At 42.7% G+C, this 15,397-nt stretch overlaps 1 protein-coding gene across 9 annotated transcripts in view; it reads left to right on the top strand.

The window, feature by feature from the left end:
• The window catches only part of ADGRV1 (adhesion G protein-coupled receptor V1), a 237,345-nt gene that overhangs the window by 91,919 nt on the left and 130,029 nt on the right, over positions 1-15,397 (top strand). For 8 of the 9 annotated variants that reach the window (XM_053409101.1, XM_053409099.1, XM_053409103.1 and 5 more), the window contains 9 exons: positions 595-777; positions 1,322-1,501; positions 3,565-3,729; positions 4,267-4,384; positions 5,832-5,955; positions 11,866-12,004; positions 13,256-13,441; positions 13,853-14,085; positions 14,538-14,686. In XM_053409101.1, coding sequence (XP_053265076.1) covers positions 595-777; positions 1,322-1,501; positions 3,565-3,729; positions 4,267-4,384; positions 5,832-5,955; positions 11,866-12,004; positions 13,256-13,441; positions 13,853-14,085; positions 14,538-14,686 — 1,477 coding nt within the window. The remainder of the gene's footprint in view (positions 1-594; positions 778-1,321; positions 1,502-3,564; positions 3,730-4,266; positions 4,385-5,831; positions 5,956-11,865; positions 12,005-13,255; positions 13,442-13,852; positions 14,086-14,537; positions 14,687-15,397) is intronic. The other variant, XM_053409104.1, reaches the window with a different exon arrangement.

Below are 15,397 nucleotides of genomic sequence, written 5' to 3' on the forward strand. Positions count from 1 at the left end.
TGGGGATGCCAGTGTGGTGTCCCACAGATGTTTCTTTCATCATCGCTGATCATTGGTCATGTTGTCTGGGGCTGATGGGAGCTGGAGTCAACAACTGGAGGTCACCACATTGGTCACCCTTGCACTAGCCTTTCAACCACACATGCTACCTCTTTGTTCTACCTTTGCCCAAGTCATGAATACATTTGAGTTCACAGTCTGTGTCCCCAAATAGCTGAGCTGTGCGTTCATACAATTATTCACATGCAACATTCAGCAAATGTGTAGTCTGCACCTATGCACTCAGCAGTTGACATGTAAAAATCAACAAGTGTATGCTTTTTCACACAAATGCTTGTACATGTGCAGAGACAGCTTGTACAGTGTAACATGGGAGCAGGATTACAATTAAACAAGAAAGTCTATAAATAACCATTGTTTCCTGTTTCATCTGAACCAGGAAAGCTACGGCTGCCGGGCTTGGAACATGCCAGATTTTAAAACCAACTTCAAACCATGGTTTGATATCCTGGCTTTTCTATGTCAGAAATGCAATCATTATAGTGCTCTGAATAACTGTCCCAAGCTGAATTTAAAATACTGCTTTCTTTTCAGGATATGAGTGGAATGGTAGCTGGCTTTGAGGTTCCTCCACCAGATAATGTTCTGAAGCTACCAGTTGTTCGAGGGGCAGGAAAATTTGGATCAGTAAATCTGTATTGGGAAGCCACACCTGCAACTGCTAGCCTGGAAGACTTCACGCCATCATCCGGGAACCTAACATTTGCTGATGGAGAAGTATGGAGTATGCTGATGCAAAAATTCACAACATTTTAGATCACCTTGTACTCCTTAGTTTCTATGTTTCAATGACTATGTTCTTCACATGATGAATGCAGTTAATCATGTGACAGCCCCATCACATGCTCATCACGATTCCTCTCTTTAAAAAACAAAACAGAACACAGGCACAGCATCGTCTTTCACATATTCACAGCTTTTCATTCTTCATGTGCAATTTGTATGGAAGATTTGAAAGGGATTTGAAAGGCCCCCTGCATAATTCCCTATGTCTATGGCTAGCAAGGTAAAAAATGTACCCCAAAAGCAAACACAGTTTTATACAGGTTTCAAAGGTCAGCGCAGAATGTTTAATCTTCCTTTAAGATTTTTTAAAGCACCTGGTACATACACTTGTTGGTTTCAACAAGGACTGTACGCTCTCTGTGTTTGGATTTATGGCAGGGTTCCATTCACTGATTGTATTGTCTTAAGTCGCAGCATGCTCATCATATAATGATATATGTCACCTATTTCACAGAGTTTTGTTTTGTTTTTCCAGGTGACAGGAGTGATAGAGATCACTATCATAGATGATGACCTTGTTGAGTTTTTAGAGATGTTCACTGTCACTTTAGTCAGAGTGACAGGTGGTGCCCGATTAGGGGAGGATGTGCAAGTGACTGTCACTATTCCACCAAATGACTCTCCTGTTGGCGTATTTGGGTTTGAAGAAAAGCATGTAAGTGGTACAATTGGGAATGTTTGTGTGGTGCTGGTTGTGCAGCTATTGAATCACCAATTACTTAAAAATGTCAGGGAAATATTGAATGAAGCACCCATCCAAACAAAACTACTTACATTTTATAAAACTTTTATAATGCATACATATTATAAGTGCTGTTGTTGTATAACAAAACCAAAATGTAAAGCTGTGGATCTTGAAATGGCAGCTAATTCACCACAAGAAAGCATGTGGCTGAGAAAGGGAAGAGCTTCTTCTTTTGCATGTTTTTCAAGTAAACTGGAAGTTGTTCTGCCAGTCAACACAATATGTCAGCTGTGGGGCTGCCTCCATTCCTTGTCTCCATATCTCATGAGCCCAGAGGCTTTATTCTTTAATCATTTTAAAATTATTATTTCCGTAATTCTATTAGGAATATTTCTTTAGGAACTACAAACCTACCCCTGGGGCTGAGAGCAAAACTAGCTGCTACAGAAAACATGGCAGCCTGTCGCTGAGTTTCTTCACCACCACAATTTAGTACAGCTTGTCTCATGCCCTGGTTTCATGTCATCATGCTGTGTGACTCCTTTGCCCCTGCCAATGATGTAGAAAGGGCTTGGGGAGACACAAAGTTTGATCATGTCATGACACAAAGTAAATTGCAGTACATATTGTTAGAGGAGGACATCATTTCTTAGGTCCTAACTTTTCACTGATAATGAGCTGCTTTGCACAACATGGCAAAACACGCTGTGGCTTAGGAAGACCATGCAAATGTGTTGGCTTGGTGGGGGAAGATGCTCACAGCTGCTTTGCTCCTCTCTGGTTCCTTTACTGCTGTATCACACTGAGCTAATCAAAGGTTTGGCTTTGTGCGTCATGGTTAAGCTCTCTCCACACTAACCATGAAGAGCTTAGCTCACCATTGTGCAACGGTAGAAAAAATGGGGGAGGAGCAAAATGGCTGCAAACTCCTGTCTGGGAGCCTGCATATTCACACAGTCTCCTTAAACCATAGTTTGGCTTCCTGTGTTGCATGAATCAGTGGCTACTTTAGGCCAAAGGTGATGGAAAGTGTCATGAGCAAAGTTGCCAGGTTTATATTTTGGGCATTTAAACTGGTTTCATTTTTCACAGGCAAACTCTCCACATAAGACAAAGTAGCAAAATTGCTTGCATATGGTACGGTATTTTTTTAAAAATGGATTTTTCTCTGTAAATTGAATTTCAAAATTGCTTCTTTGATTTCCATGCATTCCAGTGTTCCAACACAGAGCCTCGTTAATCTTTGGTTTGCTTCCTTACCTAGATAGCTTTATTGTTAGAGATGCACATAGTAGCCAGGTTCAGTACCAGAGAAAGGATGTTATTTGTAAGCAGGTTTTTAAGATAGGCATGTTTCAGATCATCCTCAAGCCTGTGGTTGCTAGGAGACTGTTGCGCAGGAAGGACACCAGGTTATGTCCATATGACACTGTAAGTAGTACATACTGAGCAGGTTTATAATTAAATGTAATAAACAAATTCATTTGTTTCACAAATGTCATCACTGTTTCAGATGTCGAAAGGAGAAAACTGAACATTTCCCACAAAGTTTGTAACATTTCTGTTGATGGGTTTTGCTGAATGATTGTTCTGTTGAATCAAATACTAGTATTTTGTATGTTTCCCACCCACTTGAAAAAAATAAAATAAAAGAAGTAGGAAGTATGAGTCACGAATCAGAATGCTGAGTGTAGAGAGCAAATAGATGTTCTAGTTTCTACCTAGAGAGGCTGGTATGTGCACAGAAGTTGGCTGCTGCTTCTATACAGTTCCCTCCTGGCACTGGATCTGTTCATCTGACACTAGGTTCTGTATTGGGGGTTCCAGTACTGGATCAGGTACTCCATGTGTGGTACTTAGAGGATGTTAGTGCTGTCTTTCTTTGGACACCAGGTACTTGGTGTTTTGTTTTGTGTGTGTGTGTGTGTGTGTGTGTGTGTGTGTGTAACTTCCACTTATTTTCCCACATTAGCATCCATATGTGCAAAGTGTGACATATCTGGTCTAACCTTTTCTTGCCTTCATTGTTTTAGGTAACCGTGAAGGAGCCCCAGTCAATTGATGATCCTGCCGCAAATGTGTTTCTTACTGTAAGTCGGAGTGAAGGAGGCAAGGGGGAAGTTCGGCTCATTTGGATACTAGAGGAGGCAGCTAAATATGATCTCACTCCTCTCAATGGGACTCTTCTCTTTGCTGAGGTAAACCTACTGTTTTCTACCATTTCCCCTTTTTTCTTTGATGCTTGTGTATCCATCTACCAGTCTATCTGAGGGTCATGGAACTGAAGAAAACAATCTTCTATATGAGGTCCTGAACATGCCTAAATACCCCTGAATCAGCCGTACTTATAGAGACAAATTGTTGTGTTGTTTGGCCCCAATGTGGTGCACTATTTGCACAGTTAACTTGACTCAGAAAGTAAGCAGGAAGATTTATTCAAGATCACCTGTGGTGAGATTGGTCTGGCTTTTACTGCTGCTAGAGAAGGGGTGACAACTTCTCTTCCAAATGAGTCATTGCCACATTTTTTCTGAGGAGTCCATTTTCTACATTCGTAATTAGACACCTTCTGCTTCACCAAAGAGCCACCTGAGAGGCTAAATCTGTCTTGTCAGAATGTTGTTTAATTAATTAGATATGGTAAATTTTGCTTAGAACTGAAGGTACATTCTCTTCTGTTAATATACTAAGTGACAGCTGTAAGTTGAACTATTGTCTGCTCCATTCTAATACAGATGGAATCCCAAAAAACCATAGTTTTGCAAGCAATTCAAGATGGTCTGTTGGAAGGTGATGAAAGTTACACAATTCAACTGGTCTCTACTGATGACACAGAGATCTCACCAATAAATGGTAAACATAAGGGGGGAAAGCCATTTCCACTGAATGTCCAAAGACGATAAGTGCTTGAATTACAGGGAGGCCATGGGGCTCCAGCTGGCCTGCTTTCATGGCTTTCCACTTACCTGCTGTTTGTAAAAGGTTACAGAGTGGCATAATTTGGGTAAATTTGGGTAGAATTAAGGAGTGGATTTGATTAGGTGGCTCTCCGCCCCCAACATTAAGATAAAAGTCTTTTACTGACCAAGTAAATGAATGTTTATGAGGCCATTAAAAACATGTGTTTTGGTCAAGCTGTGTTTTGAACTTGAAACTAAAAAATGTTGTCCTGAACATTCACATTAGCTGTTATTCTGATACCTGAGTTCTCAAGGGAGAAATTGCATTGTGTTTTAACATACTTTGTCCCTCCTGAAATTAAGAGGGGAAGGCTGTGGCTCACTGGTAGAACATCTGCTTTGCATGCAGAAGGTCCCAAGCTGAAAGCCTGACATCTCCAGGTGGAGCTGAGAGAGACCCCAATCCATAGCTGTCAACTTTCCCCCCTTTTTAAGGGACATTCTCTTATTCTGAATAGGATTCCTCACAAGAAAAGGGGAAAGTTGACAGCTGTGCCCCAATCTAAAAGCCTAGAAAGTTGTTGCTAGTCATTGTAGACAATACAGAACTAGATGGACCAATGATATGTCTATGTATAAGGCGACTTTCTCTACTCCTATGAAAATACGGTTTAATTTGAACTGGTATTCAGAGTAGAAATGTAAAACTGCATTCTGAACACCTGCAATAAATTTCCTTCTGACCTCTCAGCACTCAGTGGAGTTCTTGCCTTGCAAACAAACTTATTAATTGCTGACCACTAAAGCTCTTGTTTGTCTCAGCCAATTAACATGTAAAATAAATTAAACTGAAAAATAAACTAATGGTACTTTATAGAACAAGTGGTGATAACAAGGATTGCCTTACAATTTAATTGCAGAGCCTAACGTTAGTGTTTCACAGTGGCAAATTTACATCCCCCCCCCAAAGTTTGACTGTGGCAATAGTGAGAACTAAATGAAAACTCAGCTGTGGGTTCTGTTCAGCAAAGTCACTCAGCTTACCAAATGCTTCTGTCAGTGGAGCTGAGAGGATAGCTGTTTTTTGTTATTCCCTTCTTTCATGCAGCCCCCTAAGCCACCCTAATTCTGCTGTAGAAGGTACCTCAAATCTCTGCAGGTTTTTTTCCCCAGGGCGTGTGTGTGGCTGCATGGTGTGTGTGGCTTCCCTCCCTTATCTACAGACAGGCCAATAAAGCCATTGGATACAACCCAATGCCATGAGGGCCCTGCGAAAAATGTCTCTCTTTTGTATGTGTAAGCCCCTCTGGTTTTCATCCAAAGAGAAAACAGAGTAAAGATTAATCAGTTATGTCAGTGATTTTTGTTTTTTAATTAGGAAACCTTTTTTGTATTCACAGGTGTGGCAACCATCACTGTACTGGGAGACCTGGGAGCTTCTGGGATCGTTGGGATAGCTTCATCATCCACCCATATCCTGATCGGCGAGCCCATAGGAAAGTACAATGGGACAGCTTTTATTGGGTAGGTACATCTCTGAGATCTCTACATTCTTTGTAAAACACTGTTGTAATCTATAAATTTGTGTCAACGTAGATTTGCCTTGAAGTAGATCCCACTGCTGTATATATGGAGCTTTCTTTTCTTTTAGGTTTTAAATTTTTGATGAGCAGAATTTTAACAGGACAAAACAGTTAATCTCCTCATTTCACACAGCAAACAAGGGGAGCCAAAAGTAAAACAATAAAAAACCAAAAAACTTTAATCTGTCAGTATAGCCTATTCAAAAGTACAGTGGTGCCTCGCAAGATGAAATTAATTCGTTCTGCAAGTTTTTTCTTCTTGCGAGTTTTTCGTCCTGCGAAGCACGGTTTCCCATAGGAATGCATTGAAAATCAATCAATGCGTTCCTATGGAAACCGCCTTCAGACCAGGTCCGGGGACCGTCTGTCCCCCGACCTCTTCTGAAGGCTGGGGGGGGGACAAGGGCTTTTCTTCCCACCGCCAGCCTTCAGAAGGCTGTTCTGAAGGCTGGCGGTGGGAAGAAAAGCCCTTCTCCCCACCTCCCACCCCGCAAGCTCCGGGGACAGGAGGGCTTTCCTCCTGACCGCCAGCATTTTAAAAGCCCCCAGGACAGCGGAGACTTCTCCGCTGTCCCGGGGAGATTTTAAAATGCTGGCGGGCGGCAGCGAAGCCCGCCAGCATTTTAAGATCGCCCCGGGACAGCGGAGAAGTCTCCGCTGTCCCGGGAAGGCAGGCGGGGGGGGAGCAAAGACTTTTGCCCCCCGCCGGCCTTCAGAAGAGGTCCAGGACCTCTTCTGAAGGCCGGCAGTGGGCGAAAGTCTTTGCTCCCCCCTGCCTGCCTTCAAAAGCCGTCGGGATAGCGGAGAAACGCGCTGCGCTTCTCCGCTGTCCCGGGAAGGCAGGCGGGGGGGAGCAAAGACTTTCGCCCACTGCCGGCCTTCAGAAGAGGTCCAGGACCTCTTCTGAAGGCCGGCGGTGGGCGAAAGTCTTTGCTCCCGATGGCCAGCATTTTAAAAGCGGTCCGGGATAGCGGGAAAGCGCAGCGCTTCCCTGCTATCCCGGACCGCTTTTAAAATGCTGGCGGTGGGGAGCAAAGCCTTTCGGCCCCCGCCAGCCTTCCTGGACCTCTTCTGAAGGCCGGAGGGGGGCGAAAGGCTTTGCTCCCCACCGCCAGCATTTAAAAGAGGTCCCCGGAGATTTCCCTATGGGCTTTCTTCTTGCGAAGCAAGCCCATAGGGAAATTCGTCTTGCGGAACGACTCAAAAACGGAAAACTCTTTCGTTTTGCGAGTTTTTCGTTTTGCGAGGCGTTCGTCTTGCGAGGCACCACTGTATCAAAATCCAAGTCTAAAACATTTTGCACACTGCTAGAAGATGCCTTTGTATCCCCTGTGTGCTTGCATAAACAATAAAACAGGGCCAATCTGTCACAAAATAACTTTTACATTTTGTTCCTTTAGCCAGATGCAGATTATTTGTTAATTTTCCCAACATATCAACTTGCCAAACTGTCTTATGCTAATTAGCTAATGTGTCACCCTTTAGGTCCTTCCAATGTTGAGCAAAAGAAGAATGAGAAGCTTTATAGCAATTTGCAGCTTTATGGGGTTTTTTTAATGCCCTAACCTTGTCAAAATGTCACAACCCTGTCCTCTCATTTGTAGAAATCTCAAGTAATTCTAGTAGTTTCCATTCACATCATTGGCTCTCAAAGATAGGACATGCACACACAATTAGGAATATATTTCCAAAAAGAGCTAAACTATTTGCAGTGTCTGTCATGCAGTTTGCTCTCATTGGGGTCTCTGTTCCCATACCACAATCCTGAACTGCCGTGTGCCCCCTCCCTAGCCAAGTATTTGTTAAAGAAAAATGAACTATGCAAAGGTAAACTGTGCAATAAATGCAAGTTTACTTTGGCCCTGAGATTCCCACCATCTGGTGAAAGCTTTAATTAATTTTAATTAACTACGGGAGGAGTCATCACTTATGCTTTCAATTAGACTGGGAAATCTCAGAGTTCTTCCCAATGCTTCTCTAGTTATCATAATGTTTTGGTGGGTGACCAGCATGCCGGCATGCCAAGCAAACACCACACATGAGATGTCAAGTGTTCTGATCCCTTTCCAGAGTGCTGCTAGACCAAACCCACTACTTATCTCAACATGTGAGAAGTAACAGTTTTGACCGCCATCACTTCCACAGCCTAGCTGCAAAAGCTTATAATAACAGGTGCTTCTTATGATTGTTAGAGAAGCTGGCGTCCAGAAGCACTCTCAGAATACCCAGGAGTTCACATACCATGCAGCTGCAGGTCAGATTTTGATACACCATGCCACATTATGAATAAATGTTAAGACTGAAACAAAGTACCTATATATATTGTAAACCTCCCTGTGATCTTAAGATGAAGGGTGGTATAGAAATTAAATAAACAATTTTGTTGTTGTTGTTTAGTCATTTAGTCGTGTCCGACTCTTCGTGACCCCATGGACCAGAGCACGCCAGGCACCTCTGTCCTCCACTGCCTCCCGCAGTTTGGTCAAACTCATGCTGGTAACCTCGAAAACACTATCCAACCATCTCATCCTCTGTCGTCCCCTTCTCCTTGTGCCCTCCATCTCTCCCAACATCAGGGTCTTCTCCAGGGAGTCTTCTCTTCTCATGAGGTGGCCAAAGTACTGGAGCCTCAGCTTCACGATCTCTCCTTCCAGTGAGCACTCAGGGCTGATTTCCTTAAGAATGGATAGGTTTGATCTTCTTGCAGTCCATGGGACTCTCAAGAGTCTCCTCCAGCACCATAATTCAAAAGCATCAGTTCTTCGGCGATCAGCCTTCTTTATGGTCCAGCTCTCACTTCCATACATCACTACTGGGAAAACCATAGCTTTAACTATACGGACCTTTGTTGGCAAGGTGACATCTCTACTTCTCAAGATGCTGTCTAGGCCTGTCATTGCCCTTCTCCCAAGAATCAGGCGTCTTTTAATTTCATGGCTGCTCTCACCATCTGCAGTGATCATGGAGCCCAAGAAAGTAAAATCTCTCACTGCCTCCATTTCTTCCCCTTCTATTTGCCAGGAGGTGATGGGACCAGTGGCCATGATCTTCGTTTTTTTGATGTTGAGCTTCAGACCATATTTTGCGCTCTCCTCTTTCACCCTCATTAAAAGGTTCTTTAATTCCGCCTCACTTTCTGCCATCAAGGTTGTGTCATCTGCATATCTGAGGTTGTTGATATTTCTTCCGGCAATCTTAATTCCGGCTTGGGATTCATCCAGCCCAGCCTTTCGCATGATGAATTCTGCATATAAGTTAAATAAGCAGGAAGACAAAATATAGCCTTGTCGTACTCCTTTCCCAATTTTGAACCAATCAGTTGTTCCATATCCAGTTCTAACTGTAGCTTCTTGTCCCACATAGAGATTTCTCAGGAGACAGATGAGGTGATCAGGCACTCCCATTTCTTTAAGAACTTGCCATAGTTTGCTGTGGTCGACACAGTCAAAGGCTTCTGCATAGTCAATGAAGCAGAAGTAGATGTCTTTCTGGAACTCTCTAGCTTTCTCCATAATCCAGCGCATGTTTGCAATTTGCTCCCTGGTTCCTCTGCCTCTTCTAAATCCAGCTTGCACTTCTGGGAGTTCTCAGTCCACATACTGCTTGAGCCTTCCTTGTAGAATTTTAAGCATAACCTTGCTAGCATGTGAAATGAGTGCAATTGTGCGGTAGTTGGAGCATTCTTTAGCACTGCCCTTCTTTGGGATTGGGATGTAGACTGATCTTCTCCAGTCCTCTGGCCACTGCTGAGTTTTCCAAATTTGCTGGCATATTGAGTGTAGCACCTTAACAGCATCATCTTTTAAATTTTTAAATAGTTCAGCTGGAATACCATCACTTCCACTGGCCTTGTTATTTGCAGTGCTTTCTAAGGCCCATTTGACTTCACTCTCCAGGATGTCTGGCTCAAGGTCAGCAACCACACTACCTGGGGTGTACGAGACATCCATATCTTTCTGGTATAATTCCTCTGTGTATTCTTGCCACCTCTTCTTGATGTCTTCTGCTTCTGTTAGGTGCTTTCCACTTTTGTCCTTTATTATGGTAATCTTTGTACGAAATGTTCCTTTCGTATCTCCAATTTTCTTGAACAGATCTCTGGTTCTTCCCATTCTATTGCTTTCCTCTATTTCTTTGCATTGCTCGTTTAAGAAGGCCTTCTTGTCTCTCCTTGCTATTCTTTGGAAATCTGCATTCAATTTCCTGTATCTTTCACTATCTCCCTCGCATTTTGCTTGCCTTCTCTCCCCTGCTATTTGTAAGGCCTCATTGGACAGCCACTTTGCTTTCTTGCATTTCCTTTTCATTGGGATGGTTTTTGTTGCTGCCTCCTGTATAATGTTGCGAGCCTCCATCCATAGTTCTTCAGGCACTCTTCAGGCACTGTCTAGCAAATCTAAATCCTTAAACCTGTTCCTCACTTCCACTGTGTATTCATAAGGGATTTGATTTAGATTGTATCTTACCGGCCCAGTGGTTTTTCCTACTTTCTTCAGTTTAAGCTTGAATTTTGCTATAAGAAGCTGATGATCTGAGCCACAGTCAGCTCCAGGTCTTGTTTTTGCTGACTGTATAGAACTTCTCCATCTTTGGCTGCAGAGAATATAATCAATCTGATTTCGATGCTGCCCATCTGGTGATGTCTATGTGTAGAGTCGTCTCTTGTGTTGTTGGAAAAGCGTGTTTGTGATGATCAGCTTGTTCTCTTGACAGAACTCTATTAGCCTTTGCCCTGCTTCGTTTTGATCTCCAAGGCCAAACTTGCCAGTTGTTCCTTTTATCTCTTGACTCCCTACTTTAGCATTCCAATCCCCTATAATGAGAAGAACATCCTTCTTTGGTGTCACTTCTATAAGGTGTTGTAAGTCTTCAGAGAATTGGTCAATTTCAGCTTCTTCAGCACCAGTAGTTGGTGCATAAACTTGGATTACTGTGATGTTAAAAGGTCTGCCTTGGATTCGTATCGAGATCATTCTATCATTTTTGAGATTGCATCCCAGTACAGCTTTCGCCACTCTTTTGTTGACTATGAAGGCCACTCCATTTCTTTTACGGGTTTCTTGCCCACAGTAGTAGATATGATGGTCATCCGAACTGAATTCGCCCATTCCCGTCATTTTAGTTCACTGATGCCCAGGATGTCAATATTTATTCTTGTCATCTCATTTTTGACCACCTCCAACTTACCCAGGTTCATGGTTCTTACATTCCAGGTTCCTATGCAATATTTTTCTTTACAGCATTGGACTTTCCTTTTGCTTCCAGGCATATCCGCAACTGAGCATCCTTTCGACTTTGGCCCAGCCGCTTCATCAGCTCTGGATCTACTTGTACTTGCCCTCTGCTCTTCCCCAGTAGCATGTTGGACGCCTTCCGACCTGAGGGGCTCATCTTCCAGCGTCATAACTTTTATATGCCTGTTGTCTTTATCCATGGAGTTTTCTTGGCAGGGATACTGGAGTCGCTTGCCGGTTCCTCCTCCAGGTGGATCACGCTTGGTCAAAACTCTCCGCTATGACCTGTTCATCTTGAGTGCCCTGCTCGGCATAGTTCATAGCTTCTCTGAGTTCTTCAAGCCCCTTCGCCACGGCAAGGCAGTGATCCATGAAGGGGAAATAAACAATAAACAACAATATATTTTGTGACAATTCACATGAGTTCAGAGATCCAAGAAACGGCTGTTTCAGTACACAGTTTTCCCATTTAAAAAAACCCAATAATTTGCTGCAGCTTTATTTGAAGACAGGGGAAAGATCTGTTTAGGATTGACTGCAGTGTTTGAAATTGAAGGGAGAGCCAAAACCATGAAATCAAACTTGAAACCTGACCATGCTCCTGTCATTGCCTGCAGCCTAGTACGTGGGCCAGGGATTTTTGGAGAGGTCACCGTCTTCTGGAATATAACACCACCCAATCAGAAGAAATTTGCTGAGGTATCAGGAATGTTGACCATGAAAGACAGGCAGTCTGCTGCCATCGTACTGATACAGGTATGAACTACATTTTTCCCCTCACAGCTGAGCAATCCTATACTCTCATTATATGGAATGGGAGGGGGAAATATGCTGCTGCTATGCGAGGGTAATGCCCTCTGTGTCCTCTATAGACTAAGCCAAAGAAGGGAGGGGAAAACACAACACTATGACAAATCTCCAAATGGCACAAAAAAGCAGTTATGACTGCATCAGTCATGTAAACCTCCAGTGTCCACCAGCAGGAACTGTGCCAATGATGTCCACATGGCACTTGCAACCACAGAAGTAACTAATGAACTATGACAATTGGGAAAAGACCCTAGAACTCTTGCCTGCATCACAGCACACATAGTGACTCCATAGAGCCCCTTCACCCCATGACAGCAGTAATCCCACTATTGGGAGTCCCTGGTTTGAATCCCTTTGTGCTGCTCACAGGCACAACTTTGGATCACAACATGCACAGGGGACTAACAACAATGACACCCACAACAACAAAAAATGTACCTATTGGGTACCAATGTGCTCAAGTCCTTACTTGTGCTGCTTTGTGCAAAGTGCTCACTTTTTACGCAGTGCTCTTCTCCACAGTTCCTCTCAATAGAGTTTGCCCTTCTGAGCTCTAAGTAGGCAGGACTGGAGGCCAGAGAAGGATAGCTCCATACTGTGTGCCCTGTCATCTAGGTTATGGTATTAATTTGTGGGGTTTATATACTGTAGTGGGTGCACTGTGATTGGGTGCTGACTTGCATCATATCCTATACTATGTTATTCCAATGTGTGTATGATGGCGTTGGGTTTTTTGCAGGCAGATATTATATTAGAGTTATTTCTCCCCTCATCAAATCCAATGGGATGAAATTCCTTTAGTCAGGTCTTTGTGACTGGTCTGCAGGAGTATAGGATACAGCACAAGTGGGATGCTCCTCTGTGCTTCCCCAGTTCCACTCACAACTCCAACCCATTTTAACTATTCTGCAGGTGCCTCTTTGGCACTGTGGCTGCACTGGCAGGCTCTTCTATCAGTGTATTTCAGATGTTGTTCCAGCATAGCTACCTTGACAGTGGCCTATCTGATGTTGTGCCATTGTCACAAGGCTTCTGCTGTATTTGATAGCCCCTTCACTCGTATACATCGAGTATAGGCTTGTGACCGCTGTGTTCCATGTTGGTAAGATTTTGCATTTTGGTTCACATGTAAATGGGCTTTCCATCAAGGTGAACATTGCAAAATTCTTACTGGTTTGTCTGCTTGCATTTCTTTAGGCTCTAGATGACGATGTTCCAGAGGAAAAACATCACTATCAGTTTCATCTAAGTGGTATCAGTGATGGAGGAATCATAAATGAGTCTGCCAGCACAGCAAACATCACCATGGCTGCTAGTGACTTCCCCTATGGGAAGTTTGCATTCTCCCAGGAACTGCTGCAGACGTCTGAAGAAGAAAAATGGGCAAGTGGGGAGTTCACTTATCATATTTATTTATTTAACAAAACTTATATACCACTTGGTTTGTAACAAAACCTCCAAGCAGCTTGCAAGAAGTAGTAAAATTATTAAAACAGTTGAAAACAAAAGTAAAAGTATTTTAGAAACAGTTAAAATCAGCAAAAATCTAAAACAAAATTCAAGCATGTCTGGGTAGGCTTGCTTAAAGAAAACTGTTTTAAGCACAACGCAGAGTACTAACCACTATACGATCATGGTCATAGTGTGCCTCCACCCTAAAATAATGGTTTCTTACAAGTGTGTAATGAGTATCGTGCGGCACCTGCAACAGTTATAACATACAGCTGTAATCAACGTTACAATGCAACATGATGTAGTGTCATTGTCGCCTTAAGGAATGCTTGTCCTCAACAGGCTAATATCACAGTTGTCCGTTCACGTGGATATTACGGGCAAATTCGCCTCTGGTATCAGGCGATGAATGGAACTGCCGTTGAAGGCATGGATTTTACTCTCAAGTTCAGAGAGGTTACTTTTGAACCCAAGGAGACTATGAAAACTATTTATGCAGAAATCCATGATGATGACCTCCCTGAAGGTCCTGAGGAGTTTTCAATAGAAATGACAAAAGTTGAACTACTGGGAAGGTAAAAATAAATTTCATTGCATGGGAGCAGATTAACCATGGTGACAGAATTTGCTATATGTGGTACATATATATAACAAATTTAGTAACCCTGGATATCTTACTTGATGTTATGTTTTGGATTCAACTGTAGATTGCAAGATAGAGATTAATGACTGGGTGTTGTAGTTGTTGTAGTTGTTGTTGTTGTTGTTGTTGTTGTTGTTGTTGTTGTTGTTGTTGTTGTTGTTGTTCATCTTCTTCTTCTACTACTACTACAATTTGCAGTTGCCCAACTAATCTATATTGCAAACCAGGACCAAATCCAGGCTCATTCTCTTGGCATGAAACTATGGTTAGCAGTGCAGCTATGTCTGAACTAAGCCAGTTTGTCACTGGACAAAAACTGGGACACCCAGGAATCTGAGCTTATTGCCTAATTTCTTTATATTTCCCTTCACATACTTTTGCAAGTGGATTTGATTTTACGATAAAAGAAAATGGACTGCAAGTTGACCAACCCCCTGAGATAGGAAATGCCTCAGTAATAAAAATCATTATATCGAAAAGTGACAATGCAGAGGGCATAATTGAATTTGATCCACTCTATACAAGTCTGCAAGGTAGGTTAAGGATATAGCATCATACTGCATTTTAAAGAGCAAATGAATGACTTTATCATTGTTAATGATGACCTCTGAGCTTGGTGTGGAAACAGATGGTTGAGCACTCTTGCTGGACCTCTGCAGGTCTTTTCAGAATCCCATGCACATGATATGCATGTCAGGGAGAAGCAGAATATTAATGTAATAAAAATATAATAAAACAGTACTATCCATTCAAAATCTTGTACTTGTTTTAGGTTTCGATTTCCTTATTTATTTTCTTTGGTGGCATCAATAGCTACAGAAGAATGCAAAAGTGCACTTAAACATCTCCCCCAAACAGAGTTTAAAGTTGTTTTTTAGCGCCAGGAAACAAAAACATAACTGTTGTGACAGGTACTCTTACAGATGTCCCGTTGATACTATCACCCCTAAAGCAGAAAGTTTTGCTGCTGTTCCTCACAAGATGCCCTTGGCTCTTGGGGATGGTGGGAGTTCAGCCCAGTTCAGCAGCTGAGAACAGCAGTAAGTAGCGATAGCAGCGCCTCACTGTGTGCTGCACTGGAAAATGCAAGGCTTTTCCATGAATCTCTATGGGTTAAATAGCTTGTGAGAAATGTAAAATGAAATGCAACAACAGGGACCTTCTGGGTGATTCTCTCCCTCTGTGGTTCAAACAAGTAGAAATAATCAGCTTTCAAGGATATGCAACAAATGTCTTTGTGAAAT

This window comes from Podarcis raffonei, chromosome 11, assembly GCF_027172205.1.
Source record: "Podarcis raffonei isolate rPodRaf1 chromosome 11, rPodRaf1.pri, whole genome shotgun sequence".
Lineage (NCBI taxonomy): Eukaryota > Metazoa > Chordata > Lepidosauria > Squamata > Lacertidae > Podarcis > Podarcis raffonei.